The sequence below is a fragment of the Salmo salar genome, chromosome ssa13 (assembly GCF_905237065.1).
Source record: "Salmo salar chromosome ssa13, Ssal_v3.1, whole genome shotgun sequence".
NCBI classification, from domain to species: domain Eukaryota; kingdom Metazoa; phylum Chordata; class Actinopteri; order Salmoniformes; family Salmonidae; genus Salmo; species Salmo salar.
Window position 1 is genome coordinate 58,805,017 of NC_059454.1, and position 18,861 is coordinate 58,823,877.

The 18,861-nt window shown below is 41.8% G+C and overlaps 1 protein-coding gene across 1 annotated transcript in view; it reads left to right on the forward strand.

Moving 5' to 3' along the window:
* LOC106567512 (serine/threonine-protein kinase 32A) overlaps positions 1–18,861 on the forward strand; it is a 73,677-nt gene that overhangs the window by 32,540 nt on the left and 22,276 nt on the right. The window contains exon 6 of the mRNA XM_014136828.2: positions 15,660–15,697. Coding sequence (XP_013992303.2) covers positions 15,660–15,697 — 38 coding nt within the window. The remainder of the gene's footprint in view (positions 1–15,659; positions 15,698–18,861) is intronic.

Genomic DNA, 18,861 nt, shown 5'->3' on the forward strand with positions numbered 1-18,861 from the left:
TAGCTTGTTTGAGTTGGAGACTCCATGTGATTTTAGAAATCATAAAGGACTTGGATTGATGCATCTGAACATTAGGAGCTTACTTCCTAAACTGGATCACATCAAGATCTGGGCTATGCAGACAAATCTGGACATTCTGGACTCTGATATTAATATTGAGGGTTATAATGTGTTCAGAATTGAATCATTTCGCTGTCTCTTTACCGAAATCCATTAACCTTATCAAAAACTTTGAACTATCTTTAAACCTTTGTTTGGAGAAAAATGTATCCATAACTAGGGGTCTACCGTCCTCCTTCTGCTAACCTTTGTGTACTCGAGGAGTTAACTAGTTTGTTGTTTTCTTATACTAAATCAGAAACTATTATCCTGGGTGACCTAAATTATGCCTGGGAAATGCAGGCTTCAGACAATCTAAAAGACACGTGTAATGATCTAAACTTAACCCAGCTGGTGACTAAGCCTACACGGCCCAACTCATAAGAGCCTTAAAAGTCAACTCTGACTGATCTTATTTCAACAAATACACAAGAGAAAAATACTGGTGTCTTCACCCAAGATATTAGTTAACATTGCCCAGTTCTTTGTGTTAGAGATGTAAGAATACAAAAATCTAAGTCTTGTGTCATCACAAGGAGGAACTTTAAAAACTTCAGTAAACAGGCTTTTTTTTACATGATCTTTATTTTAGTGACCTTGATTGTATTTCACTTGTCCCTGAACCTGATGTAGCTTCCAGCCTTTTTACAGATGTCTTCAATACTATTGTGGATAATCATGCTCCCTTCAAAAAAATAAGGGTTAAAGGTAGATCAAATGCCTGGTACACTCCGGAATTATCAGAAGTCATTCATAAAAGAGACAGCACTTGGGTCAAGGCCAGGAACACAGGTTTAGACCTGGACTGGCAAGATTTTAAGCAACTGATGAATCATTGTGTAAGACAAATCAGAAAACCTGGCTAAATTCTGGAAAAATGTAAAATCCCTGAAGCGTTCTACTTCCCTCTTTCTGCTACAACAAATGAATTCAGACACAGGCCTCGTTCCGGGACAAAATGGCATCATTGATGCATTTAATCACCATTTTATTTCAGCGGGCTACCTCTTTGAAATAACTTCTAAGCCTATTCACAATGATATTGGCTGGATGCTGATAGGGGAAACATGCTGAATGATCAAATAAATGATAGTCAAAGATTTTCTTTTAGGCTATTAACATAAAAATAAGTGCTGGAATCATTGCTAGCAATAGACAACAAGAAATCCACAGCGGCCGACCAAGTGTACAGCACCCATCATTGTTGGCTCAATAACCCACATTTTTTATTTAACATTGTTATCAGGGAATATTCCAAAAGTATTGAAATTAGCTCTTGTGTTGCCACTCCATAAGGGCGGGGATAGTAGTGATCTTAAAGGAAATGTTAACCCATTTTTTATGTGATATTGTTTTTGTGGATCTCTGATTGATGTTCTATCGATTCCATGGGTAATTTCATGTTTTCATGTGTTTCTGAGTTATTGGCATTCAAGCAGGCAGAAATCCGTCCGGTATAACGTAGCACTGTGATAAAGTGATAACTCGGGAGAATGTCTTCTCTCGAATGAGCCATTGACCATATTTTTGCGATATTCCTACCTTGAGAAGTGTGTTATTTAACGGAGGGTCTGGCACATTTTTCCTATGTCTGCCTCTTTAGTCCAGGGTACATTGCATGGTGCCATTGCCAGAGATATTATAGAAAGGAGATAGCTGTAAAATCACCTAAACAAACTACACTAACTAGCTACTTCACATGCTGATACTGTCTTTGGTATTATTGTGTATAGCTACGTTTGCTTGCTACCTAGCGATCTAGCTAGCCAGCTGGCCCATAGAGACAACATTGCATTGTGGATTTTGTAGTCGACTTGACCTACAACAGATTTCCACAACGATTTTCCATGTTGCTACCAGCCTTATAATAACGCCAAAATGAAACATTTGTTCACAAAAATATTGTTCTCACATCTTAATGTTATTTAACACTGCAACATAAAGGAATGAGTGAGTTTGGCTGGATTTTTCCTTTAATAATTATCAACCCATTTCCTTCGTAAATGTACAACGTTGATATTTTTATCTGAGAAATGGATTTTGAATGTAAACCAATCAGGGTTTGGACCTGGGCATAGCACTATTACAGCAACCACTTTAGTTCTTAATGTTCTTGTCAATGCTTTAGACACTAAAAGGAAATGTGCTGCTTTGTTTGAGAACCTGTCAAAAGCTTATGATACTGTTGATCATGCTGTTTTATTTAATAAGTTGTCCTCGATAGGCCTGAGATCTGATGCCTGTTCATGGTTTCATGATTATCTTAGTGACAGAACTCAGGCCATCGTGATTGATGAGGTTAAGTCCGAATTTCTTGAAGTACAGTGCCTCCAGACAGTATTCAGACCTCTTGACTTTTTCCACATTTTGTTACATTACAGCCTTCTTCTAAAATTGATAAAATTGTTTTTTCCCCCTCATCAATCTACACACACAACCCCATAATGACAAAGCAAAAAACTGCTAATGTATAAAAAAAACCCGGATATATCACATTTGGATAAGTATTCGGATCCTTTACCCAGTACTTTGTTGAAGCACCTTTGGTAGCGATTACAGGATTGAGTCTTCTTGGGTATGACGCTACAAGCTTGGCACAGCTGTATTTGGGGAGTTTCTCCCATTCTTCTCTGCAGATCCTCTCAAGCTCTGTCAGGTTGGATGGGGAGCATTGCTGCACAGCTATTTTCAGGTCTCTCCAGAGATGTTTGATCGGGTTCAAGTCTGGGCTCTGGCTGGGCCACTCAAGGACATTCAGAGACTTGTCCTGAATCCACTTCTGCATTGTCTTGGCTGTGTGCTTAGGGTCGTTGTCCTGTTGGAAGGTGAGCCCTAGCCCCAGTCTGAGGTCCTGAGCGCTCTGGAGCAGGTTTTCATCAAGGATCTCTCTGTACTTTACTCCGTTCATCTTTGCCTCGATCTTGACTAGTCTCTTACAATGAGGATAAGGAAATGATTTGCTGTTTGGGGTATATTTCTCAAAAACATGTAAAATCACAAAAAAGGTGTCTGGACCCTTCTTAAACATGTCATTTACAACATAAAATGAGATTTGGTTGTAAAACATAATACTTCTCCTTTAAGAGAGACCGATCAGAGCTGACCGGTACTCACAGCAGCTGCAGCTCCTAGGGGACATATTGTGCTCCAATGTCCTTTCAGACTAGCCAGCAGGGTTGGGCTTAATTCCTAATTTTCTAATTGACTCCCATTCAAATCATGAGTTGAAATTTGAATTGATTTGACCACATCGCACAGGATGTAGAAATTGAATTTGAGTTTGAGTGACAGGAGGTAGAATTTAATTTGGTGCAATTCAACGAAATTCCACACAGTCATAGGCCTTTTCTCAATTGGATTTTCTCAACTTCTGCGTCCTCTCTCCTCCGTCCTCTCTGGGCTCCTTTTGAAATAGGTCAAAGGTTATCGAGGAGAGGAAGCAAAGAGAAGGAAAGTGGATGAAAATGTGCTTGAAATGAGAATCACCTTCTCAGTGTGTAAATCTTGCTGGGGCAAAAAAAGTGGGATGCATTCCCAGCAAAACCACTACACAACACAACACTAAACAATACATGAATTGCATTGCATACATAAAGGTGTCCCAACAGCAGAGTCCCAAAAGCAGTCCATACACCTTACCACTGCTATACCTGGCTGTCAGTGGATTCTTGTCTGGCAGCGAAACAGTTCATTCAGCCTCATTTACTGCCTTTAAAAAAAACATAGCTGATACAGCTGACTTGCTTAAACAAATGTGGTTTCTACAGATAATTGAGATGTACAAACTATAGCATAAGTGGATGAAAAGTGGATGAGGCAATCCGTAATTCCGATTAAGACATTAACGAGCGAGCCAGGATGGACGTCGTCAATATAACTATTTGTTCAGCACTTTTGAAATGTACAGCAACAGAATTCAGAACATGGGCCGTTCTTACAGTGTTCTCCCTATACACCAAGTCAGAATCATAGGATAAATAAAGGGGGCATATAAGCAGACAATGAAAGCTCTTACACTATTCAATAACTACATTTCTCAAAAACACCACCAAATCAGAACAGTAGGCGATATTAAGAGGTGAAAATAGACCAAATTATTAGGGTGAGGCACATGGGCTACTAACAGCTTACTACACAACAAACACTTAGTATTACTTTCTTAGCTACAGTATACATATCTTCCTGGCATATTACATAATTTATGCAGCAGCATACAAGACATTTTTGGACTCACCTTGTTGTGCTCTGCTCAATTGAACAGGAAGGTAGCGTGGCGGTCCTTCGTAGGCACATTTTGTCATCAAACTTTATCATCAAAGTCTGGCATTGTCTGGATTTATTGTGCTTTCAAGACAACTGGAAACTCAACAAAAAAAAAGGTTGAATCATGATGACGTCAGTGATCTTCAGGTCGTAGCTCTAGAAAGAGGCCCGAGTTCCCAATTTACAATTCTGAATTGGATGAAATTTCTAAACGTATTTTCCCAGTCGTAGCTCATTTTTTCCAAGTTCCCAGTTGTCTTATAACTCACAGTTAGCCACTGATTCCTTCCAAACCACTCATTATTGAATTTGCAATTTCCAACTTGTTGTGTAATGTTTATATCCAATGGCCGATGAGCACCGATATGTTTTATCTATAATTTCTCTTCATTATTTATCTTCATATGACAAGGATTAAAAAGGATTTGCCAGTAGATTGTCGACTTGATTCATGATGATGACTGCTAGCTAAGATTTTGAAAGTGTGATGTTGACAGTCCAATCAAAGCTACTGTAGATATAACGTGATTTGTCGTCATTTTATCTGTGGCCAATGACCTTGAGCCATCTTGGATGGGCACTTCTAATGTAACTCTATGGCAGCACCCAAGGGGCAAATATTTTCGAAGTCTACCCTTAGACTTGGAGGTGACGTAGTGTCCCCATGAGTGACAGATCACTGAGCCAATCACGGCGCAACGCTCTGTGTTTTCTGCTCGCTTTCCCCACCACAACAGAAAGCACTGAGCTAGGCTGAAACACCTGCATTTTGGAGCTCCCTCACTCAGGAAAACAAAAAAAGAAAACAAAGAATATATACATTTTCTCTGGAAATAATGCTCATATACTCTTTTACCCTTAGTACTTAGAATAGCCAATTATATTTCCACCAACCATTTAATTTGTTTGCCTTATTTATGAAGGCCTCAGGGTTAATTTGAGGGTTAAACTAATGCATTCTGTGAAATGTAGTAATGTCCCCGTATTGAACAACACGTAAGTGATTAATGAAATATAATAACTTACAATATTCACATACAGGTTTTTGTTTTCCTTGATCATACATTTTTGTAGTTTTTCCTGATAATCAATTGTATACTACACATAATTTAGAATTTCACTGAATTCATTTATATTTCCTTACAATTCTGTATGCTGTTTACTATATAAAATTCAAATTTAATTCAAATTCAAGAATAGAATTGGAATTTATGAGGCACCCTCAATTAAATTCTGAATTGAGCCCAACACTGCGAGCTGCCAGTCCTGGATTCCTGCTGCATCAGATAGCGCACCTCCAAATACTCTGTTGATCAAGGGCAAAGGGACGTGAAATGAGTTACACCTGACACAACAGTTTACTGTGAGTGGCTGAGTATTTTCTTTATGATATGTCCAAACTCTGTCTAGGCCCAAAAACATAGACTTCTTATTCAATCTTGGAATGCACATAAGTGCTTTTTAGGCACAAGTATATGCTGCCATGCCAAAGCCCCCGACGTCCACAGCCGACCGCCAAAATACATAGATGGCTACCACCCAACAGCATCCCTCAAGCTCCTTTAAGTAAATGACAAATCATTTGACTGTCCTCTCATTCATCGTGACAAATTGGATTGACCTGAAAGACCTTCAATTGTGATTTAGTGTGTGCCGCCACACGCAGATCAGCCTGGAGAAAGTGAGGGGTTGACTTGATGATAAGTCAAGACACACAAACACGCCACACACACACCAGGCAGAAGTGGCCCTATAGACCTTCCTCAGGTTGTTTGATAGCCCTCTACCTGTGTGCAGAGGAACAGGATAATAATGATGGCGAAAGGCCTTTTCAGACCTGGACAAATGGGAGGCTTCAGGGTTCCAGAGTGATAATTAATCACATGCAGGATAACAAATGACATAATTTAGTGGTAGGCCTTAAAGGGAAAATCTACAGTAGCTACATCCATTTTTGGACTTAAAAATGTATTGTATGTAACCATTGATTCTTGAAGAATATAATTTAGAAATGCCTCATGAGCGCTGAAACCACTGCAGGGAAATAGACTGGGTGATCATTTCTCAATACATAACTCATGAATCAATTCAGTAGGATATTTTCTATTTCTGGCATTCCATTCCAACAAAAAATCCTAATAGCAGGTGTCTGGGAGATGCATGTTTAGATAAAATCAACAGCTTTCAATCTGCATTTATTATGGAAGAAGGAAAAGATGGGTATTCTAATTTCAATCTAATCTGTATAGAAATTGAATACTTTGAGAGGGCGGATGTGCACACTGAGTAGTTTTGCATATTCAGTGTGTGTGTGTGTGTGTGTGTGTGTGTGTGTGTGTGTGTGTGTGTGTGTGTGTGTGTGTGTGTGTGTGTGTGTGTGTGTGTGTGTGTGTGTGTGTGTGTGTGTGTGTGTGTGTGTGTGTGTGTGTGTGTGTGTGTGTGTCTGCTGGTGATACCCTGGCCGTGAGCAGAATCTCTATCCAGTATACAGTATCCTATGACTCATGACGGATGATTCATGATGGTAATGTTGATAACGACATTGCATCAGGTTTGATGATTGATTCCAGAAAGAAAAATCATACATTCGTAAGTGCGCTACTCCATATTTACTCCAGCTTTACTTTTTCACAATAGATCTATTACCATCAGGGTAACAAATCACAAAGGCCTGTTTTGTCAGTACCTTCTCATAGGGTTTTCAATTATTAACACTAAGATGCATCTCAATTAGTGGTCTCTTCAGAGACGATCCTCTCAAACAAGACAAGTGGAAAAAGAAGAAGTGGTGTTATTGACTCACTCCCCACAGCAGCTTGATTAGATAGGGAGACAGGCAAGTGGGAATGAGGATGGTGGAAGCAGGGATTGAACCTTGGTCCCTAGTGGGGAGCAGTATCCATATAATTCAAGCCGGGAGCATTACCACTAGTCCACAGGTTAGGACTTGCAGAAAGGGAAGTGGTGGAGCTGTGGTGTTATTGACTCACTATGTCTCCACAGTAGCTTCTGCACTTTGACGAAAGTAACCAAGTGATTTGAAATCCTCAATAGGTTTTAATATTTCATGCTGAAGGTACTTCCTGTTGGGTTGTTAGGTAATGGTCGACAGCACATGATGACTGATGAAACCTTATGATGTCTAGATGCTTGGTCTGCACAAAGATTGTAGATGATGTCCTTAAGTGAGATAAGATTGCATTTGACAGATGATTTTGGAATACGAAGCCTGTTTTCCACTGCTCCAGACCAAGACAGTGGTTAGTCTTATGGAGCTAAGTAAAATGATCTGTTTTGACATCAGAAATCATATTGCGTCTGGAATACAATTTGATGTTTCCTTGCTGTTGAGGCCCGTGGTTTTAAACTAAAAACAGAAGTGCCACAGAGACTGTAGCCCTCTCTACTGTTTTTATGGTCTCAGTTTGAATTATTGAATTAATTACAGGCTACAGCACTGTGAAAGTACGGCATGGCTCTGAACAACGCTGTGCTCTGAGCTCTGAGAGAGAGAGAGCCGCCGCCTGCTTTACACCGAGGCAGGCAAGAGCTTTAGACAAGAGCTTTAGAAGCTACAGACACGCCCAGGCTATGTTTAGAGGAAAGATATAGTCAGAGGGTCAAATGTGATTGCAAAGCCTCAATCCTGCACCCCCAATGGCAGCAGCACTGAATGCATAATCACATTTGAGCCCTTCTACCGCCTCAATTGAAACTCATTCCATGTTGAAAGTCTTTCAAGGTTGGCTCTATCTTTCTTCAGATTGCTATCGAATGGAACATAGTAACCCACAGCTGTTCTCTCATGCTTATTTCCAACACCGCTGGGCTGCTTTCACCAGGTTGGTGTTCATATAGAGGAGTGTGCATCTGTTCTCTGAATCTCTCCCAGACATTTTGTTGCATATCCTAATAAAAACATTTCTAAGCCTGTTGCATCATGTGGATGTCTGTTGTTTGATGCTCTTGGAGAGCTCTCTCATTTTCTCTCACCCTGGTTTGTTTTTGTGAGAGTAGTTTTTCTTTACTCTCTGACGAGAGCAAGAATTTGCAGCGGCTCAACTCAGCCAAACTCAGCTTTGCTCAGTTCAGCTCTGCTCAGCGCGACACAGCCTCAAACTGGCACTGTGTATCTTTCTGGTTCCCTGTGCAAATGCATGTGCCACTGACCAGCCATTGTTTCTCCAAATGCACTGTTTCATCATCTATCTCCCCACAGCTCTGTCACGGCCCACTGTGTCCCTGACTTGGCTTGGGCTCAGCAACACCGAGAGCACAGACACATGATCTCGCTCAGCAAGTCTCTCTACCGCTGAAACTCATTTGTTAAAGGAAGATAAATGGCACACATTTGTCAACACTTTCTCATCCCACAGTATTATACGCGCCTGAGAGGGACGGTTCTGTGAGCAAATGAAGCTTCCGTCTTCCCAATGAAAAGTTTAGTGTTCTGTATCTATAGTCTGCATAATTATTTCATGACAGGAGGAGACATATGTGTTCATATTCTAGACTGGAAGTCAGGTAAAACAGAAGAAGGTAAATTAAATATCCTTTAAACTCACAACAGTGGATTTGTGAACATTGGTTTACTGGGAGCATGACAACATATTTACCTTTGTAGCCTACCCTAAAATAATAGCTAACTGCTTGTGTATGACAGTCACGTACCTTACAAGACCTTTCACTTTTGGTGAACTTTCAGCGTTCTCCCTATGAGTTTGAGTTAGTAAATAATTCATCTGTAATAATTGTGGTTCAGTGAGCTGTGCCTCAGAATGCCTTGTTCAAACAGGCGCTCTCTAAAGACCAACCGACTCAAACCGGCCCAAATGAGATGGGAGCCAGATGAACGCTCGTCAGGCAGTGAAATCCAAGCACTGTGTCTATGAATAAGAAATAGCATAACCCTCCTCCACTCTGCCACTCCTTCTGCGAGAGTTGTTTTTATTGTGGTTATTATTTAACTGATCAAACTCAAGTGAACGGAAGCTCTGCTTTGGCTAACCCCTTAGCTCTTAATGGGGTTGAGGCTGTTCGTTTTAGATGTAAGTTGCTTGCTGTGGTTAGTTGAGGTTTCCCTCCACGTTCAAAGCGTGCTGCTGTCTGATGATTCCTCTCATGGCTGGTGGGCGTGGGCGGCTGGCTTCTGCTGATGGATGACTGGTGCTCCCTCGCTGTGCCGCTCCAGCCTGCTTTGCTCTACTCTGGGACATCATGGGGCAGAACCTGCCCTAAGGCCTGGCGGCTGAATGTGCTGTCTGTGGTGCTATCTCTACCCTGCCCTTCCACAGTACTGAGGGAGTCATCAAAGCAGTCCTCATTAGGAGTTGGCTGCAAAGTGGGTCATGTACAAAGATGATGATACAGAACCTAACAGCCCAAACCCCCTCTTTCCAGTCTTCTGACCTGTGTGTGGCGGAGCACATTGAAGGACTTTTGGGTCTGTCCCAGGCTGTCCTCTGTTTCCCTGTATCAGAGGGGTGTCAGGTGACCAGGTGCAGGTTTTAGTTACTCCGCTCATCCTGATAGCTGGTGTAATGAGATCATTAGATCCAGGTAATAGGTTGTTGGACTAGTCAAGCGAGAGAAAAGCCAGGCGGATCGGTTGCGCTGCCCTTCAACCCCGCCCTTCCATTGCTGCCTCGGCAGAATCACCAATGAGCCTCACTCAGGACGGGGGAACCCAACAAGGTCGCGTCTCAAATGGTACCCTATTCACTATATAGTCTAACACACTACTTTGGACCAGGGCCCATATTTTTCTGGTCAAAACTAGTGCACTATATAGGGAATCAGCTGGCCTATGCTGGAGATGAGTTTGTTTAATCTAACATCATAGAAGGGCATTGATCTTGAAGGACAAATATGCTCCTTTACTCAATATAGTGTCTATCAATGGGAATATACACTGTACAACTCACCCTTTGCAAACGCTGCCTGTGCAAGCTCTAGAAAAGATGAAAGAGAGCGAGAGAGTGATGAGAGAGAAAAATGGAGATAAAGAGCAAGAGAGAAATTGAGAGATGGAGACCAAAAACACGTTGATTCCACATGTTTTTTTCTGTAAGGGGAGAAAAAGAGCAAGAGAGCGATGAAGAGAGAGCGAGAGAGAGAAATGGAAAGTGAGGTGCACTTTTTTGGGACGGATGAAGCCCTTGGTAGCACCTCCACAAATCCTTCTATTAAAAGTGGCAAAATAAATGTTGTTCGCCAGTTGACGTGACACCTTTAATAGTCCCCCAGCCAGCTGGCTGTGGGTACATCAGGCCCGAGTCCATCTGTTGCTCCTCTCTAATTGCTGGAATATAACGATTCCATTTCCTAATGAGTTTGTAGCGCGAGACGAGGGCCTAGCGCGGTGCTGTACAACTGAAAAGATGGAAAATGATAACGTGGGGCCCATGCTAATACTACGCCCAGGGAAGGTGGAGGTGATTTGGCCTCTAGCTACACCAGGAGTGACAGTCGGCCAGGAGGTAGAATGACTGGGAAATCTAGAGGTGAAAGAAACACTTGAAAAAGAAAAGGAGAGCCGCACACTAGGAGCTCAGATGCAATAATTTAATAATCTAATAACCAACGTTTCGACAGACAAGCTGTCTTCATCAGGGAGGACAGATTGTTTGTCGAAACGTCTGTTATTATTAATTGCATGTGAGCTCCTAGAGTGTGTGGCTCTCCTTTTCTTTTTCTCGAATGACTGGGCAGACACAGGACAGCAACAGTAAAGGAGAGGGAGACAATATGAGTCTGAACTTCTCTGGTCCCAGATCTGTATGTGCTTTATTCATGGAACTTATCTGGGACCAGGCTAAGTCTGAACACCAGCACATTCTATCAACACAAATAAGCTTTCCCCCCTTTGTCTTCTACTAATAAAAGTCCATGAACGAGGAGCAGGGCCAAGGTAATTGCCTGGGTAATTCTTATCAGACAGCGGTCGGGGCTCTCATCCTAGAATTACGCAGGCAGGGTGCATGTGATTCAGCTGAATAGAAAATGCTGAACAATAAACGGTGGGTTTTTAGAGAATAGGTGATAAAGCCCCAATGTTTCCATATCTCAGCCAAGGTCATTGTCTGGGTGACAGCAGGGGTGCGTTGTGGATGGCTCCGGCTGGCTCCGGCTCTCACAGTCGCACCCATAATCATCAGCAGGCAGGTGAGTGGCGCAGCAGCTCCTGTCTGGTGTTCCACAATGGCTGCCATGGGTTTTAAATATAAAACACCTCTCCGTGCAACCTTTGAGGGAAATGTCAACTAATTAAGAGCAACACATTTGACCTTTTTAACCCGGGCCCTGGGCTGGGTACACTGACGCCTCTGGGTACACTGACACCCCCGCCCCACCTGCTGCAGCAGGCACCCTTTTAATATGCTAATCAACCCTGTCCGCTGATGTGGCTGTCAGGACTAATGAGGCTGGGAAGCCGTGCTCCAAAGGCTCATGGTTAGTGGACATGATCTCCTGACAAGTGCTAGCCTGCTGAGTGATTGATCCAGTGTTATGATCCAGAACTGTACAGTATGTTGTCAGCTATCTCCAAAGCCCAGATCGCACATGACCAGATGTGATGATGTGTCTTGTACTGTATCTTACATGAGATCTTTTTATTCTGTCACTGAGATGATTATCCAACGTTGTCATCCATCATAGTCCTTTAAGGGACATTTAGAAAATGAAGTAGTGTCTGATCATTACAGAGAAGGACAATTTTGGGCAACTTTATGAAAATGAGAACTAATGCAAAGATGGGGTTCCCTGTGGAAATGAGGAAAAGTCTACATCACATTTAATTTTCATACAATGGACAACAAAGACAGTAGGGTTGTTCTTTGAAGTGGCTCTCTCTATTTCATCATTGATCTTTGATGCTCATAGTAAAGTCTGTGTGATCTGTCCTCTGTGCGGTTCTCATATAAAAAGGATGGTCTGGTCCACACATGTCCCTCTCCTCAGGTTGCTCTGGTTTTCCCATGGCCCTACCTGCTGGTTGAAACACACGCATGCTCACAACTACACACACACTAGGCTTGTGCGGTATACCGTATATAACATATACCGCGGTATTTGGAAATAGCCACGGGATGGTTTTTCAATACCATCAATACCGTTGGAACTATTTCTTTGTAGTTTTTCAACAAATGTGAATATTTATAGCTACTTTTTAAGTAAATACCTTCAGACAACAATACCTTAGGAGATAAAGCAGATCACATTCCTCATTTCACTAGTCACATTATTTTACATTATGAAGCTTACCATAGTTCCCCAGAACAGTTAAACAGCACAATGGGAAATACCTGGATTTCTGCATAAATTGGTCATAAAATTTGAGCTGATCTTCGTCTAGGCCCCAACAATAGACAAACACAGTCTGCTTAAACTAATAACACACAAACAATTATACGTTTTCATGTCTTTGAACACACCGTGTAAACATTCACAGTGCAGGGTGGAAAAAGTATGTGAACCCTTGGATTTAGTAACTGGTTGACCCTCCTTTGGCAGCAATAACCTCAACCAATGACTCATCAACAGAAATGTTAGCATGTTATAGAGATTTCTATAGTCTTTAGCTGACACTCTAGGATTCTTCTTAACCTCATTAAGTATTCTGCACTGTGCTCTTGCAGTCATCTTTGCAGGACGGCCACTCCTAGGGAGAGTAGCAACAGCGCTGAACTTTCTCCATTTATAGACAATTTGTCTTACCGTGGACGGATGCATATCAAGGCTTTTAGAGATACTTTTGTAACCCTTTCCAGCTTTATGCAAGTCAATAATTCTTAATCTTAGGTCTTCTGAGATCTCTTTTGTTTGGGCATGGTTCACATCGGGCAATGTTTCTTGTGAATAGCGAACTCAAATTTTGTCAGGGTCTTTTTATGGGGCAAGGCAGCTCTAACCAACATCTCCAATCTCGTCTCATTGATTGGACTCCAGGTTAGCTAACTCCTGACTCCAATTAGCTTTTGGAGAAGTCATTAGCCTAGGGGTTCACATACTTTTTCCAACCTACACTGTGAATGTTTAAATTATGTATTCAATATAGACAAGAAAAATACAATAATTTGTGTGTTATTAGTTTAGGCATACTATGTTTGTCTATTGTTGTGACTTAGATGAAGATCAGATCAAATTTTATGACCAATTTATGCAGAAATCCAGGTAATTCCAAAGTGTTTACATACTTTTTCTTGCCACTGTAAGTAAGTGGCTGAATTAGTAAGGAGACGGGGCATCATATAGTATAGCTTTCTGCCGTGTTTGAGAAGTCAAAGCACTTTGGATGAGATATCTGTACAGCTGCCACTGCTATCTTAAGTTCCTTGCACTTTTCTCGGCCCCTCAGTCTGCTCCTCCCCCTACTTATCCTAGCAGAGCTGGAAAATAAATGGGATGACCTGAAAGAACGTATATCCTTCCAACGGGACATTAAAAACTGTAATATCTTATGTTTCACCGAGTTGAGGCTGAACGACGACATTAAGAACATACAGCTGGCGGGTTATACACTCTATCGGAAGGGCAGAACAGCAGCCTCTGGTAAGACATGGAGCAGGGGCCTAGGCATATTTGTAAACAATATCTGGTGCACGATATCTAAGGAAGTCTCAAGGTTTTGCTCGGCTGAGGTAGAGTATCTCATGATAAGCTGTAGACCACATTATTTACCTAGAGAGTTTTCATCTGTATTTTTCGTAGCAGTCTACATACCACCACAGACCGAGGCTGGCACTAAAACCACACTCAATGAGCTGTATTCCACCACACGCAAACAGGAAAACGCTCATCCAGAGGCGGCGCTCCTAGTGACCGGGGACTTTAATGCAGGGAAACTTCAATCAGTTTTACCTAATTTCTATCAGCATGTAAATCTGCAACCAGAGGGAAAACAATTCTAGACCACCTTTACTCCTCACACAGAGACTCATACAAAGCTCTCCCTCGCCTTCCATTTGGAAAATCTGACCATAACTCTATCCTCCTAATTCCTGCTTACAAGCAAAAATTAAAGGAGGAAGCACAAGTGACTCGTTCTATAAAAAAAGTGGTCAGATGAAGCAGATGCTAAACTACAGGACTGTTTTGCTAGCACAGACTGGAATATGTTCTGGGATTCTTCCGATGTAGTGAAGGAGTACATCACATCAGTCACTGGCTTTATCAGTAAGTGCATCGAGGACGTCATCCCCACAGTGACTGTACGTACATACCCCAACCAGAAGCCATGGATTACAGGCAACATTTGCACTGAGCTAAAGGGTAGAGCTGCCGCTTTCAAGGAGCAGGACTCTAACCCGGAAGCTTATAAGAAATCCCGCTATGCCCTCCGACGAACCATCAAACAGGCAAAGTGCCAAGGCAGGACTAAGATCGAATCGTACTACACCGGCTCCAGCGCTTGTTGGATGTGGCAGAAATTCTTACTCCTAAACTTAACCTTAACCCTAACCCCTAGCCTAGCTAACATTAGTGAGCTAGCTAATGTTAGCCACCTAGCTACAATATGTAACATATCATACGTTTTTTGCAAGTCGTAACATATTGTATATTTTTCCAAATTTGTAACAAATTGTACTTTTTCAAATTCGTAACATATTGTATGTTATGTAAATTTGTAACATATAATACAAATTGTAATTCATAACATTTACAAAATGGGTGATGGACATCCACAAATTAATACGGATTTGCAAACAGAATAATGCAACATTTTCTGAGAGCAGGTTGTTCTGACTGGGCTGGAGAATCAGGCCCTTGGGATTAGGATGTGTTCTAAATGGCACCCTATCTATCCATATAGACTGCACTACTTTTGACGACAAGGCTCTGTGGTGCAGTCTATTTGGATAGATAGGGTGTCATTTAGAACACAACCTGATTCCGAGGGCCTGTTTCTCCAGCCCATTTGGGATGCAGTGAGTGTTTGGCTGGAAAAGCACAGTTCCTGTCAGTCCAATTTAAAGACATTGGGACATTATTGCTAGTGATATAACTGTGTTTGACATACTGTGCGTTTCTGTGTGTGTTGCTTTTGTTTATTTGTTCCAGGCTGATATTGTTCTAAGGATGTAACGTGACATGACACATTTTTTGTTGTTGATGTTTTGTTCTCTGTCCAACAACGATACAGTATTGTCATGGTGATGTTGATGGAGATGGTCAGTGACCTAATGCTGCTCTTTTTCTCTCTCTCTCTCTCTGTGTGTGTGTGTGTGTGTGTGTGTGTGTGTGTGTGTGTGTGTGTGTGTGTGTGTGTGTGTGTGTGTGTGTGTGTGCTTTTCCAGAGACATCAAACCTGACAACATTCTGTTGGACGAACACGGTAAGACGGCGCAGGCAATCATATCTTATTTATGTCGTAAATTATGTCTGTACGCAAATTATGTGGTATGTTTTTCCATCCATGCTGTGTAAGGAACGACCTCCACTGAATGAATGATAGATAAGTTTAGATTTTATCAATGGCGCTAACATCATGCAGCCACTTATAGTCTGTGCATACACACACACACACACAAACACACACACACACAACCATACATACAAACATTCTCACACACAAACACACACACACACATGAAGGCGTGCACACATACTCACACACACACAGACACACAATTCCACACACATGCTTGCTCGCACACACACACGCGCACACACTCTCTTTCTCCCACTCTCTGGTTTAACCTCCTATTGAGAGAGAGAGAGAGAGAGAGAGCCTGTCTCTTTTGCCCTCAGGACTTGAGATGCTATTAACTTTAACGTTATTTCTTTCTCATGCTGTGCCTGTGCTCTTTATCCAGACATTACCTTCTCATGTACACGTCCCCTGATCATAGCCTGTCAACTACAGTAGATGTCTGAATGCAGTAGCCTCAGGACTGAGCTGCTCTCCTGGAACACAATGTGTCATTACACAGGAGCTGAGTCCAGCTCAGCCTGGGTTTTTCTACCTTTAGTTTACCACTGAACTTTGAAAAACAACACAGGTCAAAAGTGCATCCCCATGAAGTGTTTTCAAAGAGCACAGAGTCCTGGAAGAGTTTACCTATCTTTACCTCATGTGCCCTTTATGATGAGAATAGCATTTAGTATCTCAGCAAAACAATGAAGTCATGTACGGGTACAGTAGACGCACTTAATGTGATGTCCTCAGGGTGTCATTGAGCTGAGGGATATAGTTTCCTTGGCTACTCGGCCGGAACTGTCCTCCCAGGTTAGTGTGATTGTGTGTGTCTTTCTCTCTCAGACAAAAACAGACAAACACAGAAAGCGTGTGCGTCCACGTGCGGTAGCATACACAAAGCACTTGTAGGCACACGCATTCAAAGCACACACACATACATATAGACACACACACACACACACACACACAGACACACACACACACACACACACACACACACACACACACACACACAATGTATGCGGACGATTCCACACTTTACATGTCAGCACCCAAAGCCAGTAAGCTCACTCAAATTTGAAATAAGGAGTTACAGTCAGTACCAGACTGTGTGATTAATAATAAGCTGGTCTTTTAAATACATCTACAACTAAAATCACTGTATTTGGTTCAAAACCTTCTCCAAGACCTAAACCTCAACTAGAGTTGTGCATAAAAGGTGTGACTATTGAGCAAGTTGACAAAGCTAAACTCCGAGGTATAACATTGGATGGTCAGTTATCATGGTCAAGTCATATTGACAACAACGCTGTTGTGAAAATAGGGAGAGGTATGTCTGTTATTAAAACATGTTTGACACAAAAATCAACTGTACTAGTTGATCAGGCTCCGGTCTTGTCCCATCTTGAAAGACCTAGCAAAACTGCAGCTGGTTCAAAACAGAGCATTATGCCTTGCCCTTAACTGCACATACAGATCTAACATCAACAACATGGATGCCAGTCTTTCCTGGTTGAGGGATGACAAGAGATGAACTGCCTCTCTTCTAGTTTTCATGAGAAATATTACTGTGATGAAAATGCCCAGATTGTCAGCATAATCAAATAGCATTCAGCTCAGACACGCATACCGTACATACCCCACAAGACATGCTGCCAGGTATCTTCACAGTCCCCAAGTCGAAAATGAAATCATGGCAACGCACAGTATTATACAGAGCCATGATAACATGAAACTCGCTTCCGTCTCCAATGACTCAAGCAAACAGCAAAATTACGTTAAAAAAAATGGATTAAACAACATCTCATGGGACTGTGGGGACACACACACAAACAAACACATGATATTTTACTTATATTGTTTGTATACTTTTTGTGTTCAATTTCTTTGTAGATCGTTGTATTTTAAATGTGCGTGACTGTCCTTGTCTATCAGAGTTTAGTTACCTGTCTCGTTTTGTATTTTCTGTGGACCCCAGGAAGAGTAGCTGATGCTTCTGCAAAAGCTAATGGGGATCCAAGTAAACAAAAAATAAACAAATGAACACACTGTCTATAGGGTGACAGAAGGCTTTAGGTCCTGCACTGCCCTCCGCAGGTTAGGTCCAGTGACAGGGGTATAGTTCATGGACCCAGCAGCACCATAAAATATATGGCCACCTCTTTCATGCCTAATGTTGCGTAGGGTTCACAGCAGAGAGACAATCCATGAGAGAGCCTGGTGAAACTCATTCTCATCACTGACATACTTGGTCATTCTCTTGTGATTTTACAGACACACACATGAAAACAAATGTGTGTGCGCACACTAACCCTAACCCTAAATCTAACCTAAACCTCTAACCCTAAGCCTAAACCTAACCCCTAAGCCTAAAATAGCGGGGACCGGCGGGGACCGGCGAAATGTCCCCACAAGGATAGTAAACCAAAATGTTTATGAGGATTTCGTCTTGAAATGTCCTTTTGTATTTTTTTCGCACACTTTTATTTTACTATGTCAGTATGTATTTGATGCCGATGTTCTGCCATCAAACTGGTGGCCGTTGTGAACACAGTCAATAGCTGAAAGAGTTGCAGAGTTAATTGAAAATGAGGCCGTTGTTGATTAATAATGCTTTTTTCATTAATTAGGCTATTTTCTCTTGAACAATGTGGCCTATCTACTGGAAACTAATGGACAATATGGACACAGATATGAAACAATGTATACATTGTCTGAGTCATTTTTTCAAGTTACTCAAGGATACGTTACCAAATTTACGATAGATTGCCATATATTTTCTGTTAATTACCAAAATTACTGAAGTTTCTGGTAACCGGTAGCTTTGCGATCCTAGCTCTGTGGCATAAAACACACACACACAGTCTTGTACAGCTAACCTTCTGGGGACTCACAATTCAGTCCCATTCAAAAACCTATTTTCCCTAACCCTAAACCTAAACCTAACCCTAACCGTACTCTTACCATAACCCTAACCTTAACCCAAAAACCTAACCTGAACCTGAACCCTAACCGTAAACCTAACCCTAGCTCCTAACCCTAAAACTAACCCTCGCTCCTAACCCTAACCCTAACCCTAA